At 41.3% G+C, this 20804-nt stretch overlaps 2 protein-coding genes across 3 annotated transcripts in view; one reads left to right on the forward strand and one right to left on the reverse strand.

Moving 5' to 3' along the window:
• Positions 1-321: 321 nt before the first annotated feature.
• On the reverse strand, positions 322-19431 carry PTCD2 (pentatricopeptide repeat domain 2). The gene is made up of 10 exons (XM_061621270.1): positions 19148-19431; positions 17443-17535; positions 14055-14184; positions 12136-12253; positions 11198-11276; positions 8105-8196; positions 5303-5416; positions 4176-4250; positions 1941-2054; positions 322-604 (listed from the first exon to the last, which is right to left on the reverse strand). Exons 1-10 carry the CDS (start codon positions 19263-19265, stop codon positions 380-382), a joined length of 1158 nt encoding a protein of 385 aa, XP_061477254.1. The 5' UTR covers positions 19266-19431; the 3' UTR covers positions 322-379.
• The window catches only part of MRPS27 (mitochondrial ribosomal protein S27), a 101866-nt gene continuing 100084 nt past the window's right edge, over positions 19023-20804 (forward strand). Inside the window, exon 1 of one of the 2 annotated variants that reach the window (XM_061621255.1) lies at positions 19023-19515. In XM_061621255.1, the coding sequence (XP_061477239.1) occupies positions 19446-19515 (70 nt within the window). In that variant the 5' untranslated portion in view covers positions 19023-19445. The remainder of the gene's footprint in view (positions 19516-20804) is intronic. The other variant, XM_061621261.1, reaches the window with a different exon arrangement.

The raw sequence follows: 20804 nt of genomic DNA on the forward strand, positions 1-20804 counted from the left end.
AACAAACAGTCTCTTCTGCACTGTGGACAAAGGGAGGGACAGAAAGTAGTTCTAGACATCAACTTCCTCTAGTAGGAACCACAGGGCACTTTCCTCCTCCCTTACAGTATGAAACATGGTTGGGGGTGGATGGTCCTGAGTGAGAAAAGGCTTTGATAGGCAGGGACAAGAACTACTTTTCCCAGTAAGTTGCTCAACCTTGCTTGCAGGATGCCTTCTTTGAACAAATCTAGGCCTTTCCATTATTTCTTTGATTATACAATGTTCATTCATACAGTTTGTTTGGAGCATCACAATACATCCACAGAAACAGACCAACCATTTTTCTAAGCAAGGGAGACATTTATTAGGTACACAATCTAACAGGGAAAGGATGGCTCTACTCAGCCAGTAGAGGAGAGCACAGAGGCTTCGAAGTCCAATGGCTCACTTGGTTTTGCTTTAACAGTGGCAGGTGGCGCCTCTTTGTGCTTGTGGGCTGACACAGTAAGTCATCCAGAGTCAGAGACATTATCTGTCCTGATGCTTGCAACTTGGCAAAGATATTTCCAAACTGGACACAAAGGACTGGATTGTCTTTCAGCTTCTCCCTGGCTGTAGATAGCTATAAGAAAATAGTGGCAAACAGATCAACACTTACAAACTGAATCACTATCTTCCATACACACACACCAACCATTCACTGAAACATGAATACACTGGAATGGAATCTCCTTCCATATCTTACACAGGCATCCTCTGGCCATGTGTTATGATGTTACAGAACCCCCTTAAGAACTGAATTACATTCAGCTGCAGTGATACGAATCGCTCCTTGTGCTGCATAGCTTAAGCTGATTCCTGTGGATCAGTTTAAAGCTAGCCATGCCCAGGAGCTAGATAATTTTAAAACATTCCCAGAAGCACATAACATTTGCAGTTTTAAAGTTGTGCTTTTAGCTGCTCCTAGATTCATAGCTTTTAATTATTTTTAACTGTAATTTGGGTATCCTTATCTGTTTATTGTACCCATCCTGGGATCTATGACGATGAAGAATGGGTTATCTTAAGTAAATAATAAACAAACTAGTATACTATTCTTGAATGCTCATTAGCTGGGGCTGTTTAGATGAGAAAAAATATTCTTAAAGCTAGCCAAGCCCAGCTGTTTCCAAGAGGTGAAGCAGATCCTCTAATGCGTTCAAGAAGGGCTGTTCACATGATTGGTTTTTCTTGGATAACCAACCATAAATTTGCTGTAACTCAGATTTATTTATACGTTTATGGGATAAATCAGTGAGAGAATCAACTTTTTGTAAGATCAGTGGTCTTATTGCACGAGTATTTCAGCTCAGGACAAAAATAACAATATAAACAGTAACAGATTTATTATTTAGGATGGGTAGCCTTCACTGGTCCATTGAAAAACTGTGACCTGGTAAATTTTAATAACAGAAACAGTCAGCCATGAAATGGGCCAGAAACAACCCAAAACTCCTTGTTAGCATGGATATATTTATTCTCACCATAGCATCCTTTCCAACTTTTGGATGATTCCAGAAGTCATCCATTGGGAAGCTATAATGGATGCGTTGTGTTGGTTCACCTTATCTACCCCGGCAGCAACACTGCAGCAGTTACAGTGGCAGCCCAAAAAAGTTCAGAAGAAAGTGCCAAAACATTCTGTAGTTTTTCTGCAATGAAGAGCTCTAGAAATGCCATATGAAACAGTACTCTGCCGGACCTATATGAAAAGGTCAAAACAGGGCATACAAGGGAACAGATGTAAAGCAAGGATGGGAATCCTGTGGCCCTCCAAATGTTACTGGACTACAACTCCCATCATCCCTGGCCAATTAGCCATGCTGATTAGGACTGATGGGAGTTGAGTCCAGCAACATGTGGAGGGCCAAATACTGTTCCCTTTCATCCACTGGCTTCCAGAGCAGCAATCCACTTACCACCTGCATACAGAATTCAGGTTTTTTCACAAAATATGAAGCACTGGTTTCTGAAGCTGTTTTCAGTGTCTGGACAAGATCTTCTAGGTCGCCAGATGCTGCCTGAAGTAGTATCTTGAACAACAACAACACACTAATGAGTATAGGATTAGTAAACTCTGGATTATGTAAAAAAAAGAGAACACCCCCTTTAAAGCTGAAAGATCAGAAGTATGGACTGTTTTCCCCACCAAACATACAGATATTTTTCTTTCCCCTTTTTTAACAGCTATGAGGATCCTGAATAAACTTTTATTGTTAGTAAAAAGGGAAAGTGAGAACAGACACTACTTTGCCATTATAGTTAATACAACTGGATAAGGGAAGGAAAATGTCAGTATGAAAACAGCGCATTCTCTAAATACCCCCCCATCCCAAACATCCTGTGAGGTTTCCTTGGAGAGATATATTAAAATGCCTAACATAAATTAAGCAAGTTATTTTGAGGGAAAATGGGTTTGGATACTGGATGTTTGGCAGTATGCTTTAACAACTGAGTCATAAGGGTTATGAGGTAAACTGTGGAGTGAGGAGAGGATGTGGAAAAACAGGGTGCATGATTTGTTTCTAATCTTGCTAACTGCAGCCTGTTTAGTCCAATCTTCTGCCAGCCTTCTTTTCTGATACCATACTGCCATTATACAAATCTATGGTGCAGCCACATTTGGAATACTGTGAACAGTTCTGGTTGCCTCACCTCAAAAAGAATACTGTAGAGCTAAAAAAGGTTCAACAAAGGGCAACCAAAATGATCAAGGGGATCGAGCGATTCCCTATGAAGAAAGATTGCAGCATTTGGGGCTTTTTAGTTTAGAGAAAAGGTGAGTAAGAGGCAACGTGATAGATGTGCATAAAATTAGATGTGTATGAAATTATGCATATCATGGAGAAAGTGGATAGAGAAAAGTTTTTCTCTGTCATAACACTAGACCTCGGGAACATCCAATGAAGCTGAATGTTGGAAAGTTCAGGCAGACAAAAGAAAGTATTTCTTCACACAGTGCATAGTTAAAACTATGGAATTAACTCCCACAGGAGGCAGTGTTGGCCACCAACCTGGATGGCTTTAAAGGAGGATTAGACAAATTCATGGAGGATAATGCTATCAGTGGCTACTGGCCACAATGACTGTGCTCTGCCTCCATAGACAGACACAGTATGCTTTTGAATACCAGTTTCTGGAAACCACAGGAGGGGAGAGGACTCTTGGCAGGTCCTGCTTGTGGACTTCCAGTGGACAACTGGTTGGCCACTATGACAACAGGATGCTGGACTAGATAGGCCACTGGGCTGATCCAACAGGCTCTTCTTTTGTTCTTATGCCACCAGCATAGAGCTACTCTCGTCCTTATGAGCCTTTTCATGGCTGCTTCCACTTTCATTTACCCTTCCTTTCCTCAATTTCCCATTTCTTCTGCTCTTCTTTTTCTCAGGCCTCTGTGCCAGGTAGCCACCACCTATTCCCTCAAAATCCTGTTTCTCAGTTAATTTCCTTCATCCCCCCCCCACCTTCCTTTGACCACTATACATATGGGCTTCCTGCCCTCTATTACTGAGCTTTCCCATAACACCCCCTCTTGTCCTTAGGGCAGCCTTTCCCAACCAGTGTGACTCCAGATGTTGTTGGACCACAATTCCCATATTCCCTGACCATTGGCAATGCTGGCTGAGGCTGATGGGAGTTGTGGTCCAACAGCATCTGGAGGCACACTGGATGGGAAAGGCTGCCTTAGGGGTTATATAAGAATATTTTCCTTGGCCAAACTGAACTTTCACCTTTCTAACAGAAGATGGGTGCTACTGATATTCTACAGCTCACAGTTCTGTGTTTAGTTAACAGAATGTTTGAGGACATTCCATGAGATCACATTATTAACATCCATCAGTGTCAGAGGCTTTGCCAGCATATGACAAGATAAAACATTTAAAACCAGCTGCTATTGGTATATAGAATTGAAGAGTAGTAGATGGGTAGCTGTTTACAGTATATTTCTGTCTGTCAGGCAGCAAACCTAAACCCTCTTCTTAAAAAAAATCAAGAAAAAACACAAAAACAGTGGAAATTTTTCCAGATCAGTGTGGAACGTTGTAGCATCTTCTCTGTCCTAAAATTGTTCAAGGGAGTGAACAACCTTCCTTCAAATAGAGTTCCCCTTCATAGCTCAGGACTAACATATGAAAATCCAGCACACTTACTTTAAGATTAATGCATATTCTATTGTCTGTGTTTATGATTTGAGAAAAAAAGGAGCGAGCCATTCCGACATCTTTCTGAGAGGAAGAAACAGAGAGGATAAATCAAACCGTGCACATAAATGGAATACCAGGCAAAGCTTTATTTTAAGTCACATCAATTAACTTGTACAACCTCCCATTACAACATTCACCTACCACACTGCATGTTCTTCTAAACATTTTAACTTGTATTGCATAGCCATCCCATTGCAAGAAGGGCAACTACCACAATTTTAAAGAAATCTGAGACAATTTTTTTCTCTCAACATGCATTCTGGTATCTGCGAATGCCTCATCAAGTTCCAAAATCTGTCCTGACTTTAAATATCAGTTCTCCAGTTGCTGATTTATGAATGCTTTAGGATACATCTTGAGGTGCCCAAAGAATTTTGCCATAAACTCTGTAGAGCAGAGATGACTAACTCCCACTTTCTTGTCAGGCACACTGTTATACTGATACTATTCTGTGGAGTAGAACAACTTGACTCCATCATGGATGGTCAGGTTCTAAAGCTGAAGTTAGTATTACTGTGGGCTTCACAGCTATACAGCTCATGAGTTTGGTTTCTTTAAGATCTTCCACTAGGAATCAAGGAACTAATTTGCAGAGAGGCAGACTGGCATTGGTCCTTTGCCTTTCCAGAATGTGCCCAAGATAGGAACGTTTTTCCCAAAACTGGTGAAGGCCAGCAGGGGGCCAGATAAAGATGGTTGAGGGACCACTTCTAACCCAGAGACTGCAAGTTAGCCATCCCATTGTCACAAAATGTTCCTTTTGTGACTTTTTATTTTGATTTCCTTTGAGTTTTCAAGTTGGTTGGCTATACAAGCCAGTTAGAGTTTCAATTCCTATCTCAACAAAACAGTACTAGAACCAGTAGTAGCTCCCTCACACCAAAACAAAGATACTAGAAAATGATCTATGAAGCATATGACATATCACAAATATCTACATTGCATCAGTATATTAAAAAGTCCCCCCCCCGCCAAGGAATGGGAATAACAGGGTCCAGGTAACCTGCACACCTGCAGTGCATATTACTGTTACAGCATCCAATAAAACAGACAATAAACCAAAATAATAGCACCTGTTTCAGAGCAAATGCTACTGCAAAGTAGTATATTCTTTTTGACATATGATTTCCGCTGAGCTCTCTGTTCTCGAGTAATGTAGTACAAATTTTGCAGGACTCCGAGTTGTTCTGTGGAATGGAATAGTTTAGCACATGCATTATAATTCAGATGGCATGATAAAGACACCGCTTTATTGACTAACTGAAAGCCAGGGTGTATTGAAATGGTTAGGAAACTTCTCTTCAAATTTTATTCATTTCCACAAAGTTCCCCAATCATAAGAAAAATCTGAAAAATTGAACATTTGTTCACAGTTCACAAAACGGGGAACTTGCTGTACACGTGGAAATTTATTTATTTATTTATTATTTAAAAATATTTCTATCCTGCCCTTCTACCCTATAATAAGGCACTCAGGGCGGCTTACAAAAATAAAATCAAACACGTACATAATAAAATTGTAAACACTAAAATCACAAAACATTAAAATAAATTAAAATGCATAATGGTACAAATGGTCAAGGTTTTCCCAAGGTCATCGAAGAAGCTGAAATTTGGTGCATGTGTAATGTAAGACCTAATGAAAGGAAAACCTCTATAAATCTCTCCCTAGAAGAAGGAGGAGCAAGAAGCATGCCCCAAAATGGTTATGGTGCTTGGAGGCTGTCCAGAAAGCTGAAATTTGGCACATATGTAGCCCAAGGCTCACTGATTACAAGTGATTGGAAATGGGACATTTTTGGACTCAAATGCTAAAAGTTTACCAGCAGCTGGCATTCCATTACAGAGCTGCACATGAGGTGGAATAGTGGGCTGTGGGAGTTCCATTGTCTCTTTAGACTTGGAATTAGGGTACTTCCAGATGCAGAAAGGAGCATAGAGCCATCCTTGTGGAAGAAAAACTTTATTTACTAGTGGATACACATACACTCTAGGGACAGCTCCTTATATTGGTCAAAACAGCACCTTTTGTTATGAAAAAAACGGTTAACAAAACCGATTGTATTAAACATTTTCACATATACATGTTATAATATGTCCTACTGAGCCCAGAACTCAGAACTGAACAGTGATGTGTTCTCGTGTTTCATAAGCTTTATGAAAACACTGGCGACTTATGAAGTAGTGAAGAGTTATCTGGACACACATCTTGAATGCCTTTCCAATGCACCCAAATATTTCCCATTTTTAAAATGGTTATAAGGACATAAGAAGAGCCAATGGCCCATCCAGTCTAGCATCCTATTCTTACAGTAGCCAATCAGATGCCTACAAGAAGCCTGAAAGCAGGACCTAAATACAACAGCATTTGGTAATTTTAAATTATCTTAAACATTTCCTGTTCTCATCAAAGTCTATTCTCAAACATACCCCTTTCCACTTATTGGGCTGTAAAGCATAATCCATGTACTCCAGAGAAGTTTTGCAATCTCCAGTTGGTTGTAATTTTATTATTTTCATTGAATAACTTTACTGTTTGTTTATGTCTTGTTACCTGCCTTAAGGGGAATGTTTGTACTTAAAAGTATGAGATACGAATTTTCTAAATAAGTCACCAAGACTGTTGTGTGCCCAGAAGATATGCCAAATGCCTGTTCTGGGTGGGGTTACACTTCCTCTGAAGGAGCAGGTACTTAGCTTGGGGGTACTCCTGAATACATCTTTGTCATTACAGGCCCAGGTGAATCTATGTCTAGGAGTGTCTTTTACTAGTTTTGGCTGATACGCCAGGTATGGCCATATCTGGATCAGAATAGTCTGGCCACTAGAGTCCATGCACTGGTGACCTTGAGATTAGTTTCTTGCAATGTGCTCTATGTGGGGCTACCCTTGGGCCTTGTCTGGAAGCTCCAGCTAGTGCAGAATGCTGCAGGTAGACTGCTGATGGGGACAGACAGCTGAGGTGTAGTCATCCGGAGTCTCAGGGGGTCTTAGATCCCTTACTTTTTTGGGAGCAGGGTCCCAGCATCTCTAGCATCCTATGAGCCAATCAGCATGAAAAGGGAGTGTGTTAGACACTGAGAAGAGTCTTCTAACATGCTTCCTTGTCCTTTCCTGCTGTTTGGAGCCAATCAGAGTGAAAGGATGTGAGTCAGCCACTGAGAAGACTCTTTTCAGTAGTTAACACTCTCACCTTTTACACTTCTTATTTGGGTCCTAGGTATCTCTTGTTGTGAGAGAAGGCATGAACAAGAATCTTATTCTCAACCCATTAACAAAAATAAGGGGGGGGAGTGGCTATCATGAAGGAACCCTACACTTCTGAATTTACTACTACATTACTGCAGCTGACAGCATGTGACACCTCTCCTAAAACTTCTGCACTGGCTGCAAATATGCTGTTGGGTCAGGTTGAGAGTTATTGTACTAATATACAAAGCCCTGAACAATGTGGGTCCAGGATACCACAACCACCTCCTAAGTCTTTATATCCCTGTCAGTTGTCCTCCATGGTTCATCCAGTAGTGTGGAATTTATTGTTGCTGGTTCCATGCTGTGAAATATTCTTCCAGCAGAGATTCAGCAGGCATTCTTACTGCTAATTTTCAGGTATCTATTGAAGACCTTGTTATGCCAACAGGCTTATTCAGTTGTTTAAACTTTCTTAAAACGAGCCAATGATTTTTGTGATTAGTACTCATGTATTGTTTTTAATTGTATTTTATGTATATTGTTGTACACTGCTTTGATATTCTATATTTACATTTTTATAAATAAGTATAAATAAATAAGATAAGGTTTTATGGCATTTTAAATATTTATTTCTCACACCTATTAAAAAATCCTAGAAGCACTTCTTAAACATTCATTCTTACCAGTTTGTAGCATATTGCAACAGCGAGCAAATAGGTCTCATTGTTGAATTTGACACCTTGCCTCTTCATTTCTAATAGCACCTCCAGAGCACCTGTCAAACAGACTTTCAATTAGCATTACTTCATCTTTTTCCGATTATCACATTCCCTCAACTGCTAATTAATAACACTTCAGAGAACTGCAAGCCAAGTTCTGCAAAATAATTATGATTTGTAAAAAATACTTTGCAGATGAGATGCATAACACTGTATATAATTCACTTGCTAAGATCATGCCAATTAAATGCACGTTTTATAATATGGGTAACAAGATAGTGAAAAACCCTAGGAATATCAATTTTCTCTGAGAAAGATAACTTTTAAGCATTTGCAATTTTTGACAAATCAAAACATACCAAATTGTACATTGTGTCTTGAGTGCTTTGGGGTATATTCAACTAAATCACTGCCCACGCTGTCCACTAGCTCAATAGAACGTCTCCCCCCCCCGCCCCCAAATCTGCTCCAGAATGTAGCGGGAACTCCCAGAGCAAATATGGGGGAAGGAGAGGAGGACTTCCATTTGGCTCGTAGAAGTCATTCTGTGGCCTAGGGAGAGTCCCAAAGGCTGGACAGAGAATTCTGAAGGGCTGCACTCAACCCCTGGGTTTGAAGTACCCCACCCCTGGACTAAAGGGTCTGGAGTGACCTTTTGTGCTAGTGCATCAACTGTGATAGTGAATGCTGCCTAGAACGTGGTAATGCAAGTGCTATGGGCTATTCTTGATACTACCTGTAACATACTAATGACCCCTGCCCCTGTCATGGTAGCAATGGTTAGCTCCTATCCATCCACTATCTATGATCTGGATATCAAATATGATTCTAAGAATCTGGACTTGTGGGACTATTCCTCAAAGACTAAAATGTAGTTAGGGCATACCTTGACTAGCTGTCTAACAGTGCAATCCTATGCATGTTTATTCAAGAGTAAGTCCCTTGGATTTAAATGGGATTTACGCCCACATAAGGCTGCAATGATAACCCAACTTACTTGGGAGTAAGCCCCATTGAATTCAATAGAACTTCCTTCTAATGAGGCATGGTTAAGACTGTGCAGTTAGTGTGTGTACAGCAGGAACCTCTGGTCCTGCGGATCTGCTGTTTCACTCAAGCGCCCATCAGCTCCAGCCAGCATGCTCTGGGATGGCAGGAGCTGGAATCTATCAGCATGAGGTGGGCCATGGATTTCTCCATCCCCAATGAGTAAGACTTGCAGCCTTGGGCTGCAATATTAAAAACACACTTACAAGGGAATGGGGGGGGGCTTACAGTAAGTGCCACTGAACTCTACTGCAATAAGCAAACTGCTTAGGACTGAGGATAAAATGGGGATCTTTCACATGTTTTACCCCGAGTTCCTTGAAAGAAAAGCAGGATGGGGAGAATTCCAAGGCAGATTGGCAAATTGCATGCTTTGCATGCAGGTGACCTCAGGTTCAATCCCTGACAATGCCAGGTAGGGTTGGGAATGGTCCCTGTATGAGGCCCCAGAGAGCCACTGCCAGTCAGTGTAGACTTGGGGGTGGAGGTGGGGAGACCTCAAACTTCTGCGATCTACTTTATTTATTTATTTTTTACTAGAACTCTTTAGATCCACCAACTGCAGCCTGATGCAGAAGACATACAAGTATGTACTGTATGTCTGGGTTCCTACTGGGAGGAAGGGCGGGATATAAACCAAACAAGTAAATAAGATTAAAGAATTTTGAGTTCTAGAACAAAATGGAGGTCAGAGTCCTTCCACACAAAACTCTGTTCCTGGTTAGAGACCCCCCCCCCCAAAAAGCTTTCATTCTTTCAATACTATAATTTGGGGATGGGGAGAATCATTGTGTTGTTACCATGTTGTTGTTAAACAACTGAGAGTCAGCAATTCTTGCCAATCTACTTCAAACCACCCAGAGATCTACCAGCAGACCCTGATCTACTCTCTACTCATCCCTGAATAAGACAATACTAGATAGACCAATGTTCCCATTCAGAATAAGGCAGCTTCATATGATATCAAAGAGATAAATGCATTAATCATTAAAAAGTGGTAGAAACAGCAAGTATAGTGTGGTGGTTGCAACTGGGTTCTGTTTGCAGACAGACCGAAGTGGTAGTTCCAAAGCTTTGAGAGTCCCTCTCCAGAGAGACAAGTACAGTCCCTGCTGTTTTTTGGAAGATAGGCTAAAACTCTTCTGATTAAGAAAGCCTTCTGCTACTGAGCAGTGGCGGCTGGTGGCTCCATGTTAGTGGGGCAGTGGAATCTGCTCCAGGTTTTTGTCCAAACTTTCAAGGAGCTGTCCACTGACATGGAGCCACTAGCCACCACTGGTACTGAGTTACTGATTCCTTTTGCTGTTAGATCTACTCTTTTTCTGTTGGCTGATATTTTTAATTGCACTTTAAAATGGTGGTTTTAATTTTGTTGTTTTAAATTTTTTTTGCAAAGCTCTGAAATGCTATGGAAAAGGGCATACAAGTTTAAATAAACATTTCTTCTTCAACATGCAGCTCTTCTCTATGCATGTTTACTCAGAGAGGTCAGTGGCATTTTTGCCCAGGTGTGTATAGGACTGCACATTTGTCTGGAAATAAGTGCCACTGAACTCAAAGGGTCTTATGTCTAAGTAGACATGTATAGGATCACACTGCACATTTAGTGTAATGGAAAGAGAGAAAAAATTCACGAAATATGGCATGAACTCCTACAGACTTAAGAAATTTCTGGGCTCCCAAAAGAAGGCAGCTGCACAGTTGAGAGCAAACACAGGAAATTAGCAGCTGAAAAATCCATAAAAGCCCTAATCATGAGCTGTATGATTACATTTGATGAGAGACAGCAAATGCTCAATGAATACACAGTTAAGAGTATGCTTCAGTTACTGTATATTTGCAAAATGTGTTACAGCAATTTAACACCCCAAACAGATCACATAAGGTTTTGCTAACTCAAAATATCAACCAATTCAGTGTCAATTCTAGCATATCAATATTATATTTTTATACTAGAATACAGCTTTGCTGTAAATAATATATTCCTTTGAGACAAATTACATTACTTACGTTCATAATGGCCTTTTATAAAGAGCATATCCATCAAAAGGTTGAATGATGTGCTGTCTGAAAAGAAGCCATGCAAAGCCTGAAGAACATAAACAGAATCAGTTTGGAACAAACCACAGATATTGATTATATCCACACCCAAATAGTAGTTCAACTTGAAGCCATTGCACCCTTAATGGTTGGAGGATAAAAATCAAGGGTCTCAAACTTTCAGTTTAATATCCTATTAAGGTGTGTAAGAGAGAACCGTTTCAAAAAATATTTTAAAAAATAATTAATTAAGATGCAAAGCTATATATACATATATAGATTTTTTCCTTTTTCTCTCAATTTGTCTTGCTTCCCTTTCTTACTCTTCTTTGATCTCAATCTCTCTCTCGTTCCTTTTGCTCTCTGAATAAATATGACTACTTTGTCTTATTGTACAATGATCTGGTTAATTTTTCTCTTTTTTTTAACTGTAAATATTTTGTAAGTCAATGGACATCATTGCCTTTTGTGGGAGCAAATTCCACAGTTAACAATGTGCTGTGCAAAGAAATACTTTCTATTGTCTGTCCTGAATCTTCCAACATTCAGCTTCACTTGATGTCCCTGAGTTCTACTGGTGAGAGAGGGAGAAAATCTTTCTCCAGCCACTTTCTCCACATCATGCATAATTTTATACCCATCTATCATGTCTCCTCTTACTCGCCTTGTCTCTAAACTAAAAAGCCAAAAATGATGTAACCTTTTTTCATAGGGGAGTTGCCCCATACCTTGATCATTTTGGTTGCCCTTTTCTGAACCTCTTCCAGCTCCACCATTTCGTTTTGTGGCAAGGTCTTTCCCCAACTACCACTGGAATTAAGGGGGCTTGCACTGGAAAGAGTTCCCAGTGGGCTGAACCCCTTAACTAGAATAGAGAAGAAAGAGACAGGAAGGGTTCTGAACTTTACCTGGTCTTTGATGAGTTCTAATGCAGACTCCTCAAAGTTCATTTCATAGCACAGCCTCATAAAAAGAGGACCAAATCTGAACGTCCCAAAGGCCACATTTTTGTTCTCTGCATAGTATCTAGACAGAAGACATAGGGGGGGTTTTTGGACTAGTTTTAAAGAGGAAGTGCATGGGAAGGAAAAGATAAATGCAAAAACGAGATCTTTTAAAACACAGGAACCTACACCCATAAATAGTCACTTGTTATCTGTTTGTTTGATAACTGGAAAATCAATGAGGTCCACGGCATGAAGATACTATTAATTAATTAACTGATTGATTGATTGATATCCCGCCCTTCCTCCCAGCAGGAGCCCAGGGGGGCAAATAAAAGCACTAAAAACACTTTAAAACATCATAAAAACAGACTTTAAAATACATTAAAACAAAACATCTTTAAAAAACATTTTTTAAAAAAAGCTTTCAAGACATCTTAAAAAAAGGTTAAAAACATATTGTTTTTTAAAAAAAGGTTTAAAAACATATTAAAAAGCAATTCCAAAACAGACGCAGACTGGGATAAGATCTCAACTTAAAAGACTTGCTGAAAGAGGAAGGTCTTCAATAGGCGCCAAAAAGATAACAGGGAGGGCGCCTGTTTAATATTTGAGGGGAAGGAATTGCACAGGGTAGGTGCTGCAACGCTAAAGGTCCGTTTCCTATGTTGTGTGGAATGGACCTCCTGATAAGATGGTATCTGCAGGAGGCCCTCACCTGCACAGCTCAGTGATTGACTGGGTATATAAGGGATAAGACGGGCTTTCAGGTATCCTGGTCCCAAGCTGTATAGGGCTTGAACTTGGCTAGGCAGTAAATGGGCAGCCAGTGCAATTCTTTCAGCAGTGGGGTGACATGTTGGTGATACCCTGCCCCAGTGAGCAGTCTTGCTGCTGCATTTTGCACCAGCTGCAGCTTCTGGACCAACCTCAAGGGCAGCCCAACATACAGTGCATTACAGTAATTGAGCACAGAGGTTACCAGTGCGTGGACAACAGTGGTCAGGCTATCCTGGTCCAGAAACGGCTGCAGCTGTCTTACCAGACAAAGCTGGTAAAAGGCACTCCTCGCCACTGAGGTCATTGGGCCTCTAGCAACAAAGACGGATCCAGGAGCACCCCCAGACTAGAGACCTGCTCTTTCAGAGGGAGTACGACCCCATCCAAAGCAGGCAACTGACCAATTATCTGAACTTGGGAACCACCAACCCACAGCATCTCTGCCTTGTTAGGATTCAGAGTCAGTTTATTGGCTCTCATCCAGCCCACCACTGAGTCCAGGCAGCGGTCCAGGGCTTGCACGGCCTCTCCCAATTCAGATGTTACAAAGAAATAGAGCTGGGTATCATCAGCATATACTAAGAATCACAGAATAATGAAGGGAAATGAATATAAGCCTATATCATTTTCCAAAATTAATCCTTCGCTCTGTTGCAGGCCTATTACTAATTATGGAAGAGGTACAAGGTTCTAATTAATATGTTCTTACATTCACTTTTTTGTTTTTCATGACATCTCCCTGCAGATTGAAAGTGTCTTAACAATAATTCTGTTCTTAATTTGAAATCAGAATAATGTCCTGGCTGAGTATCTAATCAAATTCATTAAACTTAGCCTTATGAGAAAATTGCATTTGCCTTATTACAGCAACAAACAAAAATGTCAAACCTGGATAGGTAGCTCCACAAGCAAATCATTTTACTTTACTCAGCCCTAAATGCTTGAACCAGGCATGGACTGAAAACTTTCAACCGTAAAAATACTAAGGCTGATCTTATTAAAAATTCCAGTGTTCTCGACTAACTGTCATATGGCCTGCGATATTTTAGACTAAAGCAAACACAAAAGAAGTAAGAAGAAATTATTTTTTTTCTGAATTTTACCTGTATATTGTCTTTTTGACTATTTCGAATTCATCTTTTGTCTGGCACAAATGCAGTAACAATTTCATTTCATGTTTGAAAATTAGTTTGTTTTCTGCTAACTTGTCTTCAATGATTTTGAAATAGGTATCTGAAAAAGAATTATCATTGTATATTTATATACTTATATTTAGCTTGTATATAAAAAATTGTTTTGTCAATTTGCATACCTTCCCCAAGTTACTGCAGTCTTGGCTGGATTAGTCACAGAGCATACCCCCACTCTCCACAACGTCTGCAACCCAGACAAAACCATTGCAACAGTTCTGCCCTTAAGTTGTGATAAGCAGCTGGGGACCCCAATGAAAAATAGTATTTGGAATAGTATTGTCCTTAGCGGAGAGCTAAGAACTGTTGCTCCCAGCCAACCCCAAGAGATTAAAGTATATTCAGCCAGCAGTGGTCTGTGGGGGAGCTTAGGTAGGGTAGCACTGCTCACCTCCCTCCCCAAAGCTGAGCACCACTGCCAGTCCCGAGAGCGGCAAGGCATGGGGAGTTCAGTGTGATGCGGGTGTGGCTCTCAGGAACCAGTAACAATGCTCAGCGTTGGGAAGGCAGGTGAACCACTTCGCCGTGCATGTGCTGCCCGGCTGCTGTGTTTAGCACAGATTTGCTCAAGGCAAAGATGGAAGCTGCTGTTTCCCACAAAAAGCAGAAGGGGGCTCAACTCCCATCTCGCTAGGCATTCAGGAACCAGGGAGAAAAGTCAGCTTCCTCTTGTGCTGCTCCTCCTTCCACCAGGAGGAGCAGGTGCTCAGCTCTTAACCTTCTCAGGGCACAGCAGGCCAATAGCTAATCCTGTGTCTACTGTTGGAGGCAGTATGCCTCTGAACACCAGATGCAGAGCACACGTGGAGAGAGTGCTGTTGTGCTCATGTCCTGCTTGTGGGCTTCCCATGGATATCTGGCTGGCAGCTATTAGAAGAGGAAGATGGACTAGATGGGCCATTGGCCTAATCTGGCAGGCTTTTCTTATGTTCTTACTCCAAGATCATCCCTTCTGCAGTTTTATTGCAGGTGTTCATGTGTCTGCAGGTGTTCACTTGTCCCAGACAGCACAATCTGATACATATCCATTCAGAAGTAAGTCCCATTGAGCTAAATGGGGCTTAATGAGGCTATAGGGTTGCAAACTGGTAAGTAAGCATTTCCTGAAAGGTCCAGCCAAGAAGGTTCTTCCTGCCCTGTGGAACACACTGCCCACTGAAGTTAGACAGGCTGGGACACTGTACACATTTTGTCATTTTTACAGGTTTCCCCAGAACAACACGTGGAGGGTCATAGGATTCCTACCTCTGGTATACAGGATCTGGTGTGAGATGTAAGTGTTGTTCAACCAGTTGGGAGCAATGACCATTGTGCTATGAAATTAAGCATATAGGTAAATGGCCAATTGCCAAGAAAATCCAACATGGTCACATTTGGCTTCAACAGAGAGTATTTCCCCAAAATGAAGGGACTGGTAAAAAGGAAGTTGAAAGACAAAGTCAAGAGGATCAAATCACTCTAAAATGCCCTGGCGTTATTTAAAAACACAGTATTAGAAGCTCAACTGGGAGAGTACTTCAGATCAGGAAAGGTCCCATCAGGGCCGAGAGGATCTGTTTTCACAGTAGAAGATGCAGGGCAGATTCCTCTGCCTGAACTAACTTTTGCAGAAAGGGAATCTGAGAAACTGAGGCAAATAGAGGTGATGAAAGATGAAATTCTAGGCTTAATAGACAAAATAAAAACTGTCAAATTGCCAGGTCCAGAAGGCATCCACGTAGGAGTTCTTAAAGAACTCTAGAGTAAAATTGCTGAACTTCTAACAAAAATATGCAACTTGTCCCCAAGATCAGCCTCTATACTTGAGGACTGGAAGGCTAATTTTTTTAAAAGGACCAGAGGCGATCCTGGAAGTTTCAGGCTTGTTGGTTTAATGTCTGTCCCAGATAAAATGGTGGAAAGCATTGTTAGATAAAATAAGCAAACATATAGAAAATCAAGCCTTTCTGAAGCAGAACCAGCATGGCTTCTGCAAGGGTAAGTCCTGGCTCCTATTAGATTTTTCTCTGAGAGAGTCAACAAGCATATAGATAGAGGTGATCCAGTTATACTTGGACTTTCAAAAAGCTTTCAGCAAGGTACCTCACCAAATACTCTTGAGTAAGGTTATCAGTCATGGAATAAGAGGCGATGCCCCTTGTGGATCAGAAACTGGTTAACCAGCAAGAAGCAGAGAGTAGGAATAAATGAACAGTTCTCCGAAAGGACGGATGTAGAAAGTAGAGTCCTCCAAGGACTGATACTGGGACCTGTACTTTTTGACTTTTTCATAAATGACCTAGAGTTAGGGGTGAGCAGTGAGGTAGACAAGTTTGCAGATGATATTAAATTGTTGAGGGTGGTTAAGACAAAAAGGATTGTGAAGAGCTCCAAAAGGGCCTCTCCACACTGACTGAATGGGTGGTAACATGGCAAATGCAATTTAATATAAACAAGGGTACAGTGATTCATGTCAGGGCAAACAAATCTTATTTTCACATATATGTTTATAGAATATGTACTGGTGATGATTGACCACAAACAGGACCTTGGGGTCATAGTGGATTAAGATTAAGATGTTGACCCAGCGTGCAGCAGCTGTGAAAAAGGCAAATTCCATTAGGAAAGGTATTGAAAATAAAGCTGCCGATATCATAATGCTGTTACACAAATGGTGCAGTTGCATTTGGAATACTATGTACAGTTCTGGTTGCCTCACCTCAAAAAGAGTTGGAAAAGGTTCAGAAAAGGGTAACCAACATATCAAGGGGATGGAACAACTCGCCTACGAGGAAAGGTTGCATCATTTGGGGCTTTTTAGTTTAGAAAAAAGTAAGAGGCAACACGATAGAAGTGTGTAAAATTATGCATGGCATGGAAAAAGTAGATAGAGAACAGTTTTTCTCCCTCTCTCATAACACTAGAACTCATTGACATCTAATGAAGCTGAATGGTGGAAGATTCAGGGCAGACAAAAGAAAGGGCTTCTTCACACATAGTTAAACTATGGAATTTGCTCCCACAGGAGGCAGTGGTGGCCACCAACTTGGATGACTTTAAGCGATTAGATAAATTCATGGAGGATAAGGCTATCAGTGGCTACTAGCCACATTGGCCAGGCTATTCGTCCATGGTTGGAGACAGTCTGCTTCTGAATACCGGTTACTGGAAACTGCAGGAGGGGAGAATGCTCTTGAGCTCATGCCCTTCTTGTGGGCTTCCCATGAGCATCTGGTTGGCCACTGTGAGAACAGGATGCTGGACTAGATGGGCCACTGGCCTGATCCAGCAGGCTCTTCTTTTGTTCTTATCAAGGGAATACCTTTCTCGCCATATATTTTATATTCTGTTGCCAACTTATGTTGTTGAAATCGTTGTAACTGCACAGTATCTTCTGTTAACAAATAACGTTTTGCTGAAAAGAGAAAGAAGAACACAATTGGAATATACCACATATTTAAGGTTTTATTTTACCAGGCTATATAAAGAGAGCTGATGTTTTACATACCAATTTAATAAATATCAACCTTTCCGACTATTAACATAAAGGACAGTTGTGGGGATTCACTTCCCTTGTGTACATAAAGCTGTTCCAGTAAATGACTGCAAACATTCTCTTCTATCATTTGGATAATTTATAATATAATCCAGTTTAGATATAACACTAAACTATGGTTTAGCTTTACAAGAACAAGCAGGTGTTTGGGGCTTATGTTCTGTCTTCATCCACTTTCATTCAGGAAACTGTGGTTAGTTAAACTGTGGTTAGTTAAACCAAGATCTGAAATCTGATCCTGCTTTGATTAAACACAGTTAAATGATACCATTTTTCCAGTTGACTGTAATGAGAAACTGAAGTTTATTCAAAACCAAAAGTGGAGCCTTTCAATCATCTTCACTCATGAGAGAATGGGGAAACATGAGGTTCGAGGCTTATTTTCATAAAACATGATTTAGCATTACATATGACCTAGCCTATTCTAACTTTTTGCTCATCATAAACAACTTGCAATTGTGTCAAGGCCCTAATCAACAATACGTTTTGTCAGAAGACCACTTGAAGCAGTGAGTGCAAGATGGCAGGACAAGACCCTGCTGTGTAATGTGATCTGATAGCAAATACTCACATACCCTGCTTCAGTTTAGGGTGGTGGCTAAACAACAGCTTCTCAGGACGTCAAATTTGGATCAGGGACTGCCAGTTGCTGACTTTTACTTTAAACTCACAATCTGGCTTTGTCCCATTAATGAGACATGGCTTCCACCAAACAATCCTGACAACTGTTGTTTGTGAAGGGTGCTGAGTTGTTAAGAGACCTTTATCTCCTTCGCAATTATTATTATTATTATTATATTCTGCCCTTTCTCCCAGATAGGAGCCCAGGGTGGCAAATAAAAACACTAAAAACATCTTAAAAAGTAAATCTTTAAAAATCTTTTAAAAAAACACCTAAAAACAGTTCCAACACAGATGTAGTCTCCTATTGCAATTCGTAGTTTATTAATCAATCCCTCTTCCCAGGGAACTCTGGGAATTGTAGTTCTGAGAAGGGAATAGGAATTTTCCAGCAATTCTCAGCACACTTGGCAATCTACAGTTCCCAAAATTATTCGGGGGAAGCCATCGCTTTTTTAAAAGTGTTAGGATACTGCTTTAAATATATAGCGTAGATGGGGCCTGATTTAGGCAGCTGTCACCTAGAGCGCCCCGTATCTATTCCTAAGCAATAAGGAAAAGGCTCTTGAAACACACGGAGCCAGCCACCACGCACCTCTCGTATTTTACAGCGGCACCTAGTCCTGAGCGGATCAGGCTTTTCCCATGACGTCACTTTGGGGACTACAAGCCCCAGCACCTATCATTCCACCGTGGGCTAAACCTTTCATTTAGGACGCAGCAGTGAATGATGGGATCTGCAGTGCTCTGCTGAAACGTCGGTTCTGCTCCAAAAGTCCGCAGCAAGAAGGCGACTGTTCACTCAGTCAAGCACCCCTCCCTTTCTCCCGCCGTTAGTCCTTATACGTACCTCCTTGCGGGCAGTTCCAGCAAGCGGCCGGGGCGGCAGCAGAGAGGGTGACCCGCATATAACGCTTGACACTCTCTCGCAGGATTCGATTGGAACCTTCAATCACCCCTGTAGCCATTTCGCCTCCGGAACATACCAAGAGCGGTTACAGGAAGAGGGGCGGTTTGCGCTCTATGATTTGCGGGCAAGAAGAGGGGCGTTCAGCAGACGCGGCAAGGCCCGGAATCAGTGACGCGCTGCCTTTGCTGCGACAGCAGATACCTCTCCACCCTCCGTCAAAGAGGTGGTACACGCCGAAATGGCGGCTCCAATGTTTCAACGAGGGTTAAAGTGGAGCGGCGTTGCGATTAAGAGCTGGGCTGCGGCAGGTGAGTGGATGGCTAGATTCGTTCTGTGGGCGCAATGTGGGTGTCGCTCGGGGAATCAGTTTCCGACGAGTTTTTTTTTTGCTCCTTAGAAGGACCTAAAGCAAGAATGGATTGCAATCCGCTGTGGTCTTTGGGTTGCAATCCATACCGCGGCTCCTTGATAATATGCTCCTTTGACGTGAGTTTAACTGAGCGTAGTGATAGTTATTCCCCTAAAAAGCCATGCATAAGATCTGGTTGCACGCCAGAGTGTGTGTGTATTTTCGTGTTCAGACATCCCCTTGAAGCCCACGGGCACAACACGTGAACTAGCCTCGTAGCTTGGCCTTTCTGAACCTTAGCCTACAATCCACGAACCATTTGTATAGAATATTTTATGGAATAGTTTTATTTAAATCAACGAGACTGTCTCAGTTTAAATGACTTTATTTTATTTTTAAATAAGATCTTGGCCACATGAGAGTTTTTTCTGGGGTTTCTGTGTTATCTGCCAGAACATTGTATCTAGTGATGCGATTATCCATGGTTAAGGAGGAAGCCCTGTGATCACTTCTGGATCGTTCTTTTGTAGGGTACACCAGCATTCCTTGAGTTTTTCAGGGTTGACTTTTTATGTCAGGGATGACTACTCCTTTTTTGGTGTGAGGGTTGTATTCAGCCTTGATCAGCCCTTTGGGAGCATCATGTACTCTTGGTCTCACAGGCCTATACACAGAGAGAGATACAACCCCCCCAACCGATCTGGGCAAATCAGCTGAGGAGGGGGTTATTGCCTCCTCTTCACTTATCAAATGATTGATCTGATGATCATGGGTAGTTTGCATCCCTTTCAGGGTGCTGGCTCCATCATCACCACCCAGCACTGTGTCTACTTAAAAAAAACCCTTTTTGCTGCCACTGCCGAAGTCAGTGGAATCTGGGGAACTGGAAAAATGTGCCTGGGGACTGGATCAGGCCCTGTTTTATTTCAGTAGCATTGTGGCTGTTGCCAAAAATCATGTTTTTGGTCTTTTGCTACTGATTTTATGCCAGCTTTTGCAAACCTGATGCCTTTCAGATGTTGTAGGACTCTTAACTTCTACACTGTACTAACTAGAGCTGATAGGAGTTGTAGGGCAACAACATACGGAGAGCACCATGTTGGCAAAGGCCGCTTTATGTATTTATCAGTGTATAGCTCTTGCCCTATAATAAGTATACATCTGAAATAACATATTTCGTGTAATTCTTTAAAGTTGTTCAGATGTGGATTTTTTAAAACAAAATTGAGTGATGTTGTGGAAAACTAG

Source organism: Rhineura floridana, chromosome 1, assembly GCF_030035675.1.
Source record: "Rhineura floridana isolate rRhiFlo1 chromosome 1, rRhiFlo1.hap2, whole genome shotgun sequence".
Taxonomy (NCBI): domain Eukaryota; kingdom Metazoa; phylum Chordata; class Lepidosauria; order Squamata; family Rhineuridae; genus Rhineura; species Rhineura floridana.